The following is a 14,276-nucleotide window of genomic DNA, read 5'->3' on the forward strand; positions in this document are numbered from 1 at the left end:
TTACCATGATGAGCACAGAGTAATGTATGGAATTGTTGGATCAAGATATTGTACACCTGAAACTAATATTAACACTGTATGTTAACTATACTGAAACAATAAAAAAAAAAGATCAGTCATAAATACTGATGGGTGGACACAAGAAAGACTAAAAGCATGGCCTAATGTGGAGTTGTATATGCATCCTGCTTTAAAACACTGATTGCCCTAAGAACAAACTGCAGACAACAAAGAAGTTAGTTATGCAAAGAGGCCCAGTGCCTAACAAGCAAATCATATCACCAAGTTCTGCCAAGACTCACCTCTCTCACCATGTGTTTTATGCCAGCAGTACAAGCTAATTCTGCTGAAGCGAGCCAAAATGTCATGTAAGGGCTCTTTCCAGCTTCCCAGTGTCCCTTGAGAGTACATGGTTTTTTGCAGAACACAATGAGCAAGCCAAATCAGGTTAGAGATATTACAAGGAAAATCTGGCAGGCAGCCATCTCGGCTTTGTTTCAACTGATGTTCGTAAAAAAACAGGTTAAGAAAATGGTAGCACAATGTCTGGTGTTTGAGATCTAACAGCATGCAACATGTTTATGGCACGCATTAGCCCACAAACTTCAGTATGGGGCTGGGGCACCCAGAACTTCAGATCTGGTGGACCAAGGAGGGAAATACGAAAGCAGGTCTTATATTGTAATGAATACGGACTGCTCTCAGAAGACCACAAACAGGTGGTTTCATTAAAAAAACAAAAAAACAAACAAACAACAAAAACCCTACTGCCTTTAGATTAAAAAAAAAAATCAAGTGCTTCAGTCTTGTTTGTATAAAATAGAAGGCCAGTGCACACTTGGCTAATTACAGCATTTTTTATGAGGGTATGACTGACTATAATCTGGCAAAAATGAGTCCAACTGAAACAGCCAGAATGATGGTTTGGGAGAATTAGGTGAGGTTTTGGAGTGGGAAGAAAAGTGGGAAAGAGGAAGAAAGCTTTCATTAAGCAGTTTATATTCTGGTAGGAGGATTTAAAAGAAGTATCCAGACTGATTTTATTTTTATTCAAAACAACCTTTTAGTGTATTTTTCCTTTGAGTTCTTAAACATATTTATAATGACTGCTTTCAAGTCTTTGTTTCCTAAAACTAGCATCTGGGCCAAATCAAATGTTAGGGAGGGTCTGAATTGACTGCTTTTTTCCCCGTGTCTAAGATTTTTCTGTCCTTCATGTCTAGTAATTTTTTATTGCATATTAGACATCGTGATATCTGATTCATTCCTATGAAGACTACTGACTTGTGCTCTAGCAGGCAGTTCAATTTCAGGATGATTATGTTGAATTTATATAGGCCTAGATTTATATCTTCTCAGGGCCAATCTGTGCAAAGCCCAAAGTGTTTCCCTAAGAACTTCTAACTTCTCAGGACCCATTTCCAAACAAGATCTTGGAGAGACTTGGTTGTAGGTATTGTTAGAGTGGCTCTAAAGCAGGCCACACTCCAGGACAAAGTCCTTATTTCTAATATCTCAGTTAAAAGAGTAGGATGTTAACCAGTCATTTCCATGCTGACTGGGCTAGAATGCCCTGCCTACTGGCACCATCTCACCTCTGGTCTCACTGTTTCATTCTCACCCATGTAGTTGCTGCTCTTTGGTAAGATTCAGTCTTGCCCCAAATAACAGCATGTACAGCCCACTCTCAGCTATGGACTCAAGAAAGACCCTCATACAGACTTCTGTGGCCTCGTTCTCATCTCCCGTCCCCCTGTGCTACAGATTTCAGCAGCTTTAGTTGCCCCCAACACTGACGGACCTCTTTTCAGGACAGTGGGAATGTTATGCTGTGTTTATGTTCTAGCATACTCCACTGCATAAGGAAATTGTCCTCAGAATAAGCCAAACGACCAGAGAGCTTGCCTAATGTTTCCTCTCTCTCAGGGATCAGTCTTTACTACCTATTATCCAGAGCCTAAAAACCATGATCTCATAAATTTGTCCAGTTGTTTATGGCAGGAGAACTAGTGATAACCACCAGTGTATTTTTGTGCTGCATCCCATAGGAATGCTGAATAAAAGCACAGCATCCATTCTGATCATGTAGCCTTCTCAGTACACATGGGTAGCAGAGGCTCCTGGTTTCTTACAGAAGGGTCCCCAAAGTTCCTGGACATTTATTCACTCTCTTTCACTTATACACATATTCACATGCATTCATTCACTCATTCCATAAACATCAGGAATCTATTATATGCCAGACACTATTCTGTGGATTGGGGACACAGTTGTGGGAGACAGAAAATGTCCCTGCCCTCATGGAGCTTATTTCCTGGTGGGAGTGGTTCTGGTCTCACTCCAAAGCAGTGCTTCCCCTCTGCAGTTGTTCCTCTAATTACTGACTTGATGGGTGACTTAGCATGAGAATATAAAAAAAATAATTAAAAAACCTATACTTATGTAACACTACATCCCAGGCAGAGATGCATGTGCTTCATATGCACGAATTAATACTCATAAGAAGAAAGTGTCATTAGAGAGGAGGAAACAGAGGCTGAGATCGTCAACCTGCTCACAAAGCTTATGAATAGTAGAGACAGGTCTCTATGTAGCCGGACTTGTCCCATTTTTTTTAATTTTATTTTTAAGTAATCTCTGCATCCAACATGGGGCTTGAACTTAAAACCCTGAGATCAAGAGTCATATGCTCTACCAACTGAGCCAGCCAGACGCCCCACTCTACCCATACTTTTAGCCACTGCATTGCTCTCTTTCAAAGATGGAAGAGAATTATACTGGAGACGGGGGAAATAAAGTGATGGTTTCTAAGTAAGAAAATAAAAATTTTATCTTATTTTTTTAATGTTTATTTTTGAGAGAAAGAGAGAAAGTGGGGGAGGGGCAGAAAGAGGAGACAGAGAATCCCAAGTAGGCTCTGCACTGTCAGCTCAGAGCCTGATGCGGGGCTTGAACCCACGAACCATGAGATCATGACCTGAGCTGAAATCAAGAGTTGGATGCTTAACCAACTGAACCACCCATGCACCCCAAAGTTTTATTTTAATAGAAGCCAACTAGGTGTTTGGGAAGGCTAGGAGAAGGAAAGGGATCACTATTAAAAGAGGCACAAAAAATTTGATTGAGTTACCATAGAAGGGCACAATTTTATTTTCCTTTGTCCCAGCGGACCGTGAGGAAAGAGAAAACAGCATTCTGCATTTTGAATCAGAAAAAGAAAAGAAAGCTTTCCTGCATAAAAGCCTTCAGGGTTCCTTGGGGAAGTTGAGGATGTAAGCGAAAGTGATCTAACTGTAGCCACCTCCTGCTGGTATATGCAAAACTAGTCCCATCAGATGCTTCCAGAAAAAGTGCTCTGGGATCAGGTCCCTATGAACAATAGATCATCTCTCTTAGAGACTTAAAATGTATAGCAGCAAAGGAAGGAAAAGATTTGATAAATACAATGGTTTTCTTAGCTGCAGATTTAACTCAAAATTTACCAAACTTAATTGACCACAGAATTCTTTATGAGTAAATGAGGTGTGTGTGTGTGTGTGTGTGTGTGTGTGTGTGCGCGCACACGCGTGAGAGAGAGAGAGAGAGAGAGAGAGAGAGAGAGGCAGACAGACAAAACGACACCTCAGAACTGCTGTTCTATGAAACCCATTTTAGAATTTGCTATTTAATAGCAAACACTAAGCTAAATAAAATTCCACTTTCAGAGGAGGTCAAACCTAACGATTGCTGTGCCCAGCCACGCAGGGAGCCTTACAAAGAGAATTTCAGTAGAGCTGTAGTTTAGGTGCAAGAAAATATCAAACTTTTATTAGGTAGTAAATGACAAGGATTGACTGCAAGAAGGTACCAATTTGCGCCTAGGCAGGATATCCCTTTACAGCATACGCCAAAGTGAACACGTATTTTTAAACTTTGGAAACTTCATCTTCAGAAGAACGTTTTGTAGAAAAGATAACGCAACTAACAGCCACGCCCATGAAGGTTACCGCGTCTGTAAGTTAGCTCCGTTACCCATTCGGGGGAGTCACCAGTTACTAATAAGCTATCTTGTCACCTCAAGGGGCTACCTGAACTACATCACAAGAACTGGAAGGAAATCCCCAGGGGCAGCCCAGTGCTCCTCATCAGCCTTTTGCGGAGACTCACCCTGCAGTTCACCCACCACTTGCCTACTGGGGACACGCTGAGTGTTAGATGGTTTCCCCTAAAGTCACGAGCTCCGCCCTTTCTCTCCTCTGGAGATGGGAACGTGTTCCTCCCCTGCACAGCTGAGGCCTGCTATGCTAGGATGTGCCTAGCACCCTCGCTCACTTTCCCAGTAGGGAGGTACCATTTAGGCCTCCCTGGTGGACCTCGCTCCTAGCAGGCTTGGCTCCCGCTGTCTCCTAAGGTTTGATTTTATTAGGCTGCGACCCTCTGGTTATCTACAGCATGGCAATTACTCTGATTTTTAGGTCTGTGTCCCCTCTTCCCGGCTGTCCAACCGTATTTGTCCAACCTTAGCTTTCCAAATTCCCTCTGATCTTCCAACAAATCAGCCGGTACAGTGATGAGGAACCCAGATTCTGGAGTCTGGCAGTGTAGGTTTGAACACAATACTCCCCTGCATACCACCTGGGGACCTACGACAAGCCACTTAACTTCTGTGTCACCACTTCTGCACCTGCACAGTGGAGATCATCACAGTACCTACTTCACGTGGTTATTGAGAAGACTCAAATAATGTAAAAAACGCTTAGCATCGAGTTCCAAGCATAAGAAGAGTTACATTCATTCCTTCTAGTACTATATCTGCATTATTCTCTGATTCAAAATCTGTAGCTTTTCTTATTGCCCTTTGTACTTTCCAGGCATTTGCATGTTATACAGACTAAGTAATTAAATTTCCCATGCATGGACTTCTCGTTGATCCTCACACGACAAAATTAACGGAGCTTCGTGTCCTTAAAGCTCATATCTGGCTCCCCCCGCCCCCAAACTGTTCCCATAACCCTACTAATTCATTCAGTCTCTCTCATTCTTATTAAGCCATTTACATTTTACAGTTTGCTCAGGTGTTATAACAGACCCGCTTTTCAAGGAATTCAAGATTTGTTCGACCCGTTATGTTCAAGAGTAAAGATATTTGAAATAGGTGTAGTTACCTACAATTTAAAAAATCCTAAGTTCTTTTTTAATGTTTATTTATTTTTGAGACAGAGACAGAGCATGGGTGGGGGAGGAGCAGAGAGAGAGAGGGAGACAAAGAATCCGAAGCAGGCTCCAGGCTCTGAGCTGTCAGCACAGAGCGTGACGCAGGGCTCGAACCCGCGAACCGTGAGATCATGACCTGAGCTGAAGTCGGACGCCTAACTGACTGAGCCACCCAGGCGCCCCGAAAAAAAATTTTTTTAATAAAATAAGTATAAATAAAGGCTCCAGTTTCCACTTGGCTCTTTTCTTTTTATAATCCAAAAAGCTAGCTCCATTTTTAAGGACCCCAAACTCCGTAGATTTCAGTCTTTAGCAATGTTCTTGCCAAAGAAAGTTTCATCTCAATTTTGAGATGTTCAAACGTACATTAGAGTTGTATAAACAGGTATATGAGCAGAGAGATTTTTTTGTCTTCGCTGCTCAGCAAAATTAGACTTTATTTTCCCCCGAGGTTTGAGGGAAAAAAAAAAAATCTTTATTTGTTCAACTTTATTTTTTTTTTTCAATAGTGCTCTTTTCTGCTGTTTTCAGTATATTGCCGTCAAGCTTTCTTTCCAATTACCTAACCCTTGTTGCTCTCTTCTTGACTCTTGTACTGGCTTCATGTGAATTTCAAGGTTTCCCTTCTATGTCTAAGGGCCCTAAGGCGCCTTTTAGCATATCTTTCCCTGGGGCCAGACTTGGCTTCCTCCTTGCAGCTATTCATTCATTGCTCAGCCCTCTCATTTACTAGGTGTTTATCTATCACCTACAAATACCCAGAGTGTCTATCAGGTGTTAAGTACCATGTTACAAATGTGGCACTGTGCACAAAGGGATCTCGAGGGAGAAAGGTTGTTAGTAACCTGGGCAACCGTCCATGCACAGTCCTTCTCTTAACCTAGAGATCACCAGCAAACCTATCAATCCCCTTGTATGTCTACTCTGTGTCCTCTAGGGCAGGATATGGTGAATTTGGAGTTAAGAATCTCACGTTCACATCATTGTTTTTCCTATGCCAAGACTTTGGGATTCAGGCTTATCCTACTGTCCAGTTTATGCTAAACTATCATACTTGACTCAAATTCTCTGGTGGTTTTTGGGTGTGGCCCTTGTCCCTATTGCCTTTTTTTTGTAGTCCTAGGTCACACCTGGCAGAGTATTTCTTTGGTGAGTATGATGCCTCTGTAATGAGTACATCGCTGCAGCCTACATGTCTGACAACATGATGAATGACTGAATACAAAAAATTCATACATTCCAGGGGCGCCTGGGTGGCTCAGTTTGTTAAGCGTCTGACTTTGGCTCAGGTCATGATCTCATGGTTCGTGAGTTCGAGCCCCATGTCGGGCTCTGCGCTGACAGCTTGGAGCCTGGACCACAATGCTTCAGATTCTGTGTCTCCCCCCACCCCCCACCCCCGCCCTCTGCTCCTTCCCCACCCACGCTCTCTCGCTCTCAAAAATTAATAAACATTTAAAAAAAACCTTTTTTTAAATCTCACACGTTCTTATTGGATTAAAGTTTGGTATTTATACCTGTATAAATGTAGGTAACTTATTTTACCTAAAACAGTAGGCACACTAATCCTATTCAATGTCACAGTCCATAAGCCTATAGATCCTACTGTCCAATACTAGTAGGCTACTTAACCTATGTTACGTACACATAACTCTAAAGTACAATTAAAGCCTTTAAGACCCATGTTAATCCTGGGAAACCAGTTTTCTGAGAAATTCAGACAAGCATATACACCTGTATTTGTATCTGGTGTGATTTTGAAGGTATTCCACTTAAAACATTTCAAAAATTATGGGCAGTAAGAAACTGTAGAGACTTTATCTCACTTCCAGGCGAGGCTGATAAGTGAGAAATCCAAAGGCAATATGCAAATAGATGTTTATGTTAATGAACCCTTTTAAAAACCTGCTTCGCAAAAGAAAGTGGAACTGAGTACACGCAACTCTAACTCAAAGCTCTCTGAAGATTTAAGTAAGTTTTCCCCCCAAAATGCGTCGAAGTGAAACAACACAGATCATTCATTCCCCATTTTCTACTCCAGACCCTGAACCTCGGCTCTGGAACCTAGAGACTGAAACCACTCTTCGCCTCATATATTTAAAAAAAAAAAAAAAAAAAAAAAAGGGGGCAGTTGACAGAAATGCATGCACCGAATTACGAGCAGAGTATCTCATTCTCATTAAAAACCAGTTTTGCTTTTATGTTGCCTTTTTCTCTTTGGGGATGTGTGTTTTCTTAACATGAGTCGATTTTAGGTTGTCTCCAGAAATCGCGGTCTCCTTAATCACTTACGTTGGCTGAAAACACCAGGTCCTCCGACAGACTCGTATCAAGTTCTAAGTGTTCTCTAAAGTCATGCTCACACGGTCAGTTTCAGGAAAAACTCCTGTTACTCCACACAGATGGGGGTCGCTTGTTGAGAACGTTTTTACTACAAAGGAACTGCTACTAAATAACTTTCTGATATTAAATTATTTCAGTTTGTTACCTGCAGATATATTCTGATATTCCAACAATGTTCTGAATTCATAAAGTACCCCTTCACCGGAGGGTTTAAAAGGTTCACTCAAACATAAATCCATTAATCTCCCAAACTGCCCTATGAAGTCAAAAGAGCATAGTCTAAGTCTGCATACAAAATACTTCCAGAATGAGCTTATAAATCAGTCACGTTTTCAGGCATATGCACAGAGAACTACAATCCTACATCTTTGCAACAGAGAAGCAAGAAAATGCTGTATAGAGGTTGATGTGAAATAATCTCCAGTAAATATGTTAAGACTGGGAGAAAGCAATTTTTTCTACCGCTAAAAAGATGCATTTAAAAAATAAACATGTGGGAGATACGAGGTTGCTATAAATTCTGAAAACGGCTTACCTATTAATGTAACTGAGGGCAACATAGGTTGGCTGCTGTAATTCTTGTTTTTCTAAAACACGTGGATCTGTATCTGTAACAAAAACACATTTATGATTTTTCAGCTTTTGCATCAGAATATACGAGGGTACCTAACGTAAAGTAATCGAGGTTCAACAGAGAGAAAGATTTAACATACCTCATTTTAAAGAAAACCCAGACAGCAACGCACAATCATTTGTTCTTTCATTCATAAATAACAAGATATTACATTACTTTTCAAGGGAATTCCAAACATCAACAGTGATAAAATGTCCATCTGTCACACAAACTCTTGCACAATCCCCCTCATAAATATTGGTTTTCACTGCTTACAGTCACAATGTTGGCATGGTTTGGGGAGGGTAATCGGCCTAAGAAAGAAAGTCTCTGTTAATTATGCTCACTTGAATGCTGGAACAAATTAGTTGCCATTGGAAAGCTCCATCAATTTGAAAATCTACTGAGTATTGTTCTTGTTCACTGAAGACTTTTCTGGGTTTGGATTCACATTCTGGAGGGTAGCTCTTGTCCTTTTTAATTATATAATGAGTTTATTATAAGCTTTTCTAGACTCTCAATCAGGAATGCTCATGCTGGCTCAGAATCCACAAATACCACATTCATCAGAGGGGCTTTTCCCCCCCGAAGAGAGAATTCAACACCATAGCAACCTTCTTTAATGGTGCTTCTCCAACATGGCACGCACAAAAAGTGCACTTTTCACAACCAGAAGCGTATTCTCCAGCTTCTCACGTCGAACAAAGACTGCGCTCAACACAGGCAAAGGCGACGTTTGTATGGGGGGACTATAAAAGGGGGAAAACTGAACACGGCTTATTTTCCACGAGAAAAAGGTCCAGGCATTTCACACAGATTTCTTTTTCATTATAACCTCATTTAAAGCCATCTCGTTATTAGAACTCGTCCAGCTGCACTTGGGCAATAACACCTTCTTTGATGTAATGACAGATGTTGTTTCAAGCACCTTTGTACAGGAAGTGTTTATTGCACGTGGTAGATGTAAGATACACGCACTAACCCCAAAGCACATTAACAGGTGACGGGGGTGGGGGTGCAGACGTGGTGGCAGAGAGCACGGGTGGCAAAAATGATAGCCTAACAATCCACTTCCAACGCTTTTTGACTCCCAGGCTCGCACGGGGAAGTGGTGGCAATTTTATTCTTGGTGCCAAAGTGAAGAATCGCATGTTCACTTCATTGTTTTTCCTACGCCAAGAATTTCAGACACATACTACTCTGAACTCCCGCTTCCTGGGCCTTTGCCACTGCAGGTCCTCGAAGCCCAATTCTGAAACAAGAGACAAAGCTTCTCTGAATGGCTCCATCAAGTCGGGTCTCCGGGTTTTGGCAGCACGAGTGAGAACAGATCAATAACTCGGCATTTCCTCTCCCTCCCACAATGGTTACATATGCAACTGAGGCTGGCTGCAGATCACTGCGCCCGCAGGTACGACCCACGGATCTCTAAATACCGGCAACCACTCTTCAAGGGAAGCTTAGTGTTCAAATACAACCTCTCCTCACACTCATCCAAGTTGGCTGTGACCCCCAAAGCATAGCTGTGTTTCTGAGAAATGCTCTGGGCACCTCACCTGTGGTCACTAGAGAGGAACAGTAGAACAATGCTCACCAGGGTGTTTTATCCCCCAGAACAGTCCATTGGAATGCTGGGCAGGCTATGTGTGCAAATGGTGAGTGACAGACCAATCCTGCAAGGTCTCTGCAGGTGCTTAACGAGGTTAAGAAGCAAGAGATTGGAAACAAAAACCACGAAAATCAAGAGGAAGATAAGAAAGAACAAGGCAATGATTGCAAATGTCTGGGTGGAAAATCTCCCAAACGCTCGCAAAAACGGTTTGACCTCACGTGGAGCGCCTGATGACAGAGGTGCTGAGATTTTGAGACGCGGGCCAGAACTTGATTCACTAAAACCCATTCCTTCAGAGTCATCTGGTGCCGGATTTCATAAGGTGTATCGTTTTGAAAGAGAAGAGTGCCATTCTAAAATATGTGTTTTGTTGTTTTTTTTAAATTAATGTTTGTTTATTTTTGAGAGAGAGCGCGAGCGCGCACACACACAAGCAGGGGAGGGGCAGAGAGAGAGGGAGACACAGAATCTGAAGCAGGCCCCAAGCTGTCAGCACAGAGCCTGATGCGGGGCTCGAACCCAGAAACCATGAGATCATGACCTGAGCTGAAGTCAGACGCTCACCGACTGAGGCACCCAGGCGCCCTAAAATGTGTGTTGAAAGGGGAAAAGAGTTAGGAGGCCAATGAACATTTTTGTATCTTCCACTGTTGCCTTCATTCTTGTTATCGGACATTTGGTCTGTTTTCTCACAAACCATCCTCTGGAGCTTTCCTTTGTTTCCAAGTTATAAAAGTTCTAAACTGTTTTAAACATGGCTCCTCTCTAAGCCACCTTGGCTTTCACTTTTCTTCTACTAGTGTGTGACCAAGTATACACACAAACATACAGTTATATCCTTCTTTTCCTTGTCACGTGCTGATGCCTCTTTGGAGAAGGCGAAGAAACACCTTATATAAAATCCTTCAGTTCCCTGATGCTCAAATGAATGGTGTTGGCCACTGACAACACAAATTTCACCTTATAATCTTTCACAGAGAATCAAGAATGTTTGCATGCCAGTTGCAAAGCAAGGTTTTGAAATACCGTTTTCTTACGGTGTTTCACTACCTTCCACAACCTATGCTAGGCTTAATGCTCACATACCCTCAAATTACCTAGTGGCGAAATGGACTTCCAGAAGCTTCCGAACGCCACCGTCTCCATGACAAAAAGACCATCTGGAAGCACCTCAGGCAGGATTCCCTTTTTCTCGGATGCAGACTCTGGTTAACTGACAAGAAAGCAGACCTTCCAGACAGACATCTACCAGGCTTCACCACATCTTTTTCAGATTAGATGTTTCCTTGGGCAAGCTTTGGAACATTCATTAAAGCTTCGCGTTCTTAAAAATGAAATGAGGCGCTTGGTGCCCAGAAATCAGGAAGAGGCCTACACGAGTGCTACTGGAGGAACAGGATCAGCTGCTGGTCGCAAATCAACCTCGGCTCCGTCCCTCGCTTCCTGGCTGGCTGGTGCGCCGTGATCGTGACTCACCGTTTTATGGATTTAATTACGCCGTTGAGCCCTTCACATTCAGTAAAAGTAGAATAGCTGCCTTTATTATTTCTCTCTCCCTGGCAGAAACGTAACCGCCTGCTGCTGGAAACTCCCTACAGGAAAGGATTAGAGCAAAAAGAGACGAGGATTGTCACACAGGATGACAACGCGCTCCTCGGGGACACGGACCGTCCATTGTCAGAAGGGGCTGGAGAGAGCAATGCTATCCACTGGATAGGACTGAAGGCAATAAAAAGAACTTCCCTATTCCATGTGCCACGCCATGGAGAACTTTTTTGCACATAAGCTGCTGCAGGAAGAAATGGGATATGAATGGCAATGGCTGTAGCCCACAGTCGCCCAGATAGTTCGCTGGCTTGTTTGTTTATGGCGCCAATAAAAACCTGAAACTGGAACATCGGCTACCACGGCCCAGAGATATAATCCACCTCGGTAAACGGGCTGTGGGATCGAGGCACTTGATTTTTTCTTTCCTTTTTTTTCCCCCCCACAGCCGCAGGATGGTCCACAAGCCAGCAACTGGCAGGAAGGCAAGCGTTTTCTATAATGTGGCTGTCTACGGCCACAGACGACAACACTCTACCACTTTTCTGGTGCTAAGCAGTGACAAGAAGAGAAACCCAAATGTTTTCAGCAGGGCAGCGGGGGAGCCAAGAAAAAGCACGGAGGGATTCTGCTTTTCTGCCTCATACCACCCCCTGATGCCCACTGACTGATGGCTAAGAGAAATCGAACGTAAAGGTTTATAAATACCCAAGTGATAAAAACCTATCCGCCTCCTTCAGCTTCATGAAACGTGGCATCTTCTAAAATAGACGGCAATGTGCCTCTTCTAGGGTTCCTACCTCGGGCTAGTAGTTTGAACGCTCAGGGGTAAGGGAAGGACTACGCACAAAGTGGAAGATTTCTGTAGCTCGTTAGGGTCATAGTGACTCCTGGCTTTATAGATTCAATTCAATGGCGGAAGGGCTCAAGGTCACGGCACTAGCTCCCATTACGTCTCAAGTGGCGAGGAAAATGGCGAGGCAGATGGCAGAAATAAGGAAAAGGACAGTTTTCAGACCCTTCTCAATAGAAAGCGGAATTAGAACACGATGAAGGAGGGGCGCCTGGGTGGCTCAGTCGGTTAAGCGGCCGACTTCGCCTCACGTCATGATCTCGCAGTCTGTGAGTTCGAGCCCCGCGTCGGGCTCTGTGCTGACAGCTCAGAGCCTGGAGCCTGTTTCAGATTCTGTGTCTCCCCCTCTCTCTGACCCTCCCCTGTTCATGCTCTGTCTCTCCCTGTCTCAAAAATAAATAAAACATTAAAAAAAAAATTAAAAAAAAAAACACGACGAAGGAAAGGCCATGGTGGTCAATCAGTACGGCTCATGCTCATCGGCCCTGCTGTCTCTGGAGTGGGGGACCAGTGGCAACCGAGTGGATTTGTGGCCTATGTGGGGACTTTTATAGCACTATCTTCAAGCCAAAATAAAGCCATCAAGGTTGTTTGTTGGGTTAACGGAGGCTTAATTAATAAGCTCACGGGCCTTGGCTATGCCTTAGCTAGCATACTCTGTTAGGATTTTTATAGGCCTGAATTACTTACAAATTCGAGAAAGTGAGGAACCAGCGGTCCTACCTCTCCCCAAGACTGACGAGGCCTCGATCAGCAATGAGCTGTTTCCAGGCTGAGAGGGGCACCAGTGAGCTGAAGAGGCAGTATCATGCCCCCCTGAGAGGGCCCCCTTCACATTTGGCGTTCTCCCCAAACCAGGATCTTGTCCAAGAGTCTATAGTAAGAGTGGGAGGCTGAGAGGACGTGGGTGTGGAAGCAGTGAGGGACTAGCAGCGCTTAAGACCCTGGAGACGCATAGGCCCACGCAGTCAGACGCAGGATTCAGAAGATCCGGGCTGGATCCACCACTTTTCTTTGGGCTCCCTCAGTCATAATTAATGGGCGTAGCCTGTGCTCCCTCTTCCCCTAACAGCTGAACTCCTAAAAGACCACAGAGTGTTAGTTTATTCAGTGTGGCCTTCCCCAACACCCCTGGCTGCATTCGCCACATCCCTTCTGTGCCCCACTCCCTCGCCAGGACCCACAGAGGCGTCATCCGGGTCCGTCCTGCCCCCCTTCCACACTTCTCAGAGGTGAAAACCTGTCTCCTCTTCTCTTCTCTCTCCAGCGCTCAGCTCCGTGGCTGGCAAGTCTGAGAACGCACAATTATTGGAGGGATACACTAGTTTTAGGACCAGAAGGTAGAAATTTTGGTCAAACGTGGCAGACGGATCACGGGCATTTGTTTCCTTCATCACCCGAGGTCACACTAAAGTAGAACTACAGGAATAGGAAAAAATCTCCGGAGGGAGAGAAGAAAGAAAGGCGAGAGGTCAGCAGACCAGTGATTTCAGCCAGGATTCTGGAAGGTGGGAAACCCCTGCAGGAGTAGAAAGTGACCCAGAGAGGAGAAGCAGCTTACACTCTCAAGTGCCTGCCGTGGGAGAGACCCAGGTGCCAGGAGGTGGACCCGCTATGGAAGCCCTGAGTTGGGCCTGGCCTGGAGGCACCTGGAGACTCACAAGGCAAGGAAGGGACAGTTCAGAGCAGAAAATGGGAAGCTTGTTTCAATGGTTAATTGTCCAGAGGCACTGAACCAGGAAATCAAGCACAGCAGAGGTAGAGGGGAACGGTGGAGGCCAGGGCTGAAAAGGGGATGCGAGTAGAAACAGGCCTACCCTGTTGCTCCCAAACCACCCCAGCAGCTGGCTGGTGGAGTCCTCTGATTAAGTGGGCTCAGAGAAGAGACCACCAGATGCTGACATCCGGCAATTCTCGAATTAAATGATCCCCCCTGCAGTTAAGCCCATGCTCAGTGAGCCTCATCCATGTCTCCATCCAGAGCCTCTTATCAGCTTTTTATTGCCTCGGTCTTAGATAGGAGCCAAGAATAGTCAAGGAATGGCCATTGGACATTTGGGTGAAAGTCATGAAGATGAATGGGAGATACCAAACCAAACAGTAGGGGGGGGTGGGGA

At 44.1% G+C, this 14,276-nt stretch overlaps 1 protein-coding gene across 7 annotated transcripts in view; it reads right to left on the reverse strand.

The window, feature by feature from the left end:
• The window catches only part of JAZF1 (JAZF zinc finger 1), a 340,318-nt gene that overhangs the window by 139,803 nt on the left and 186,239 nt on the right, over nt 1–14,276 (reverse strand). For 4 of the 7 annotated variants that reach the window (XM_042920890.1, XM_042920916.1, XM_042920935.1 and 1 more), the window contains exon 2: nt 8,072–8,144. In XM_042920890.1, the coding sequence (XP_042776824.1) occupies nt 8,072–8,144 (73 nt within the window). Of the gene's footprint in view, nt 1–8,071; nt 8,145–9,131; nt 9,588–10,858; nt 11,095–14,276 lie in introns of those variants that run through there. The other 3 variants (XM_042920907.1, XM_042920882.1, XM_042920898.1) reach the window with 3 other exon arrangements.

This window comes from Panthera leo, chromosome A2 (assembly GCF_018350215.1).
Source record: "Panthera leo isolate Ple1 chromosome A2, P.leo_Ple1_pat1.1, whole genome shotgun sequence".
Lineage (NCBI taxonomy): Eukaryota > Metazoa > Chordata > Mammalia > Carnivora > Felidae > Panthera > Panthera leo.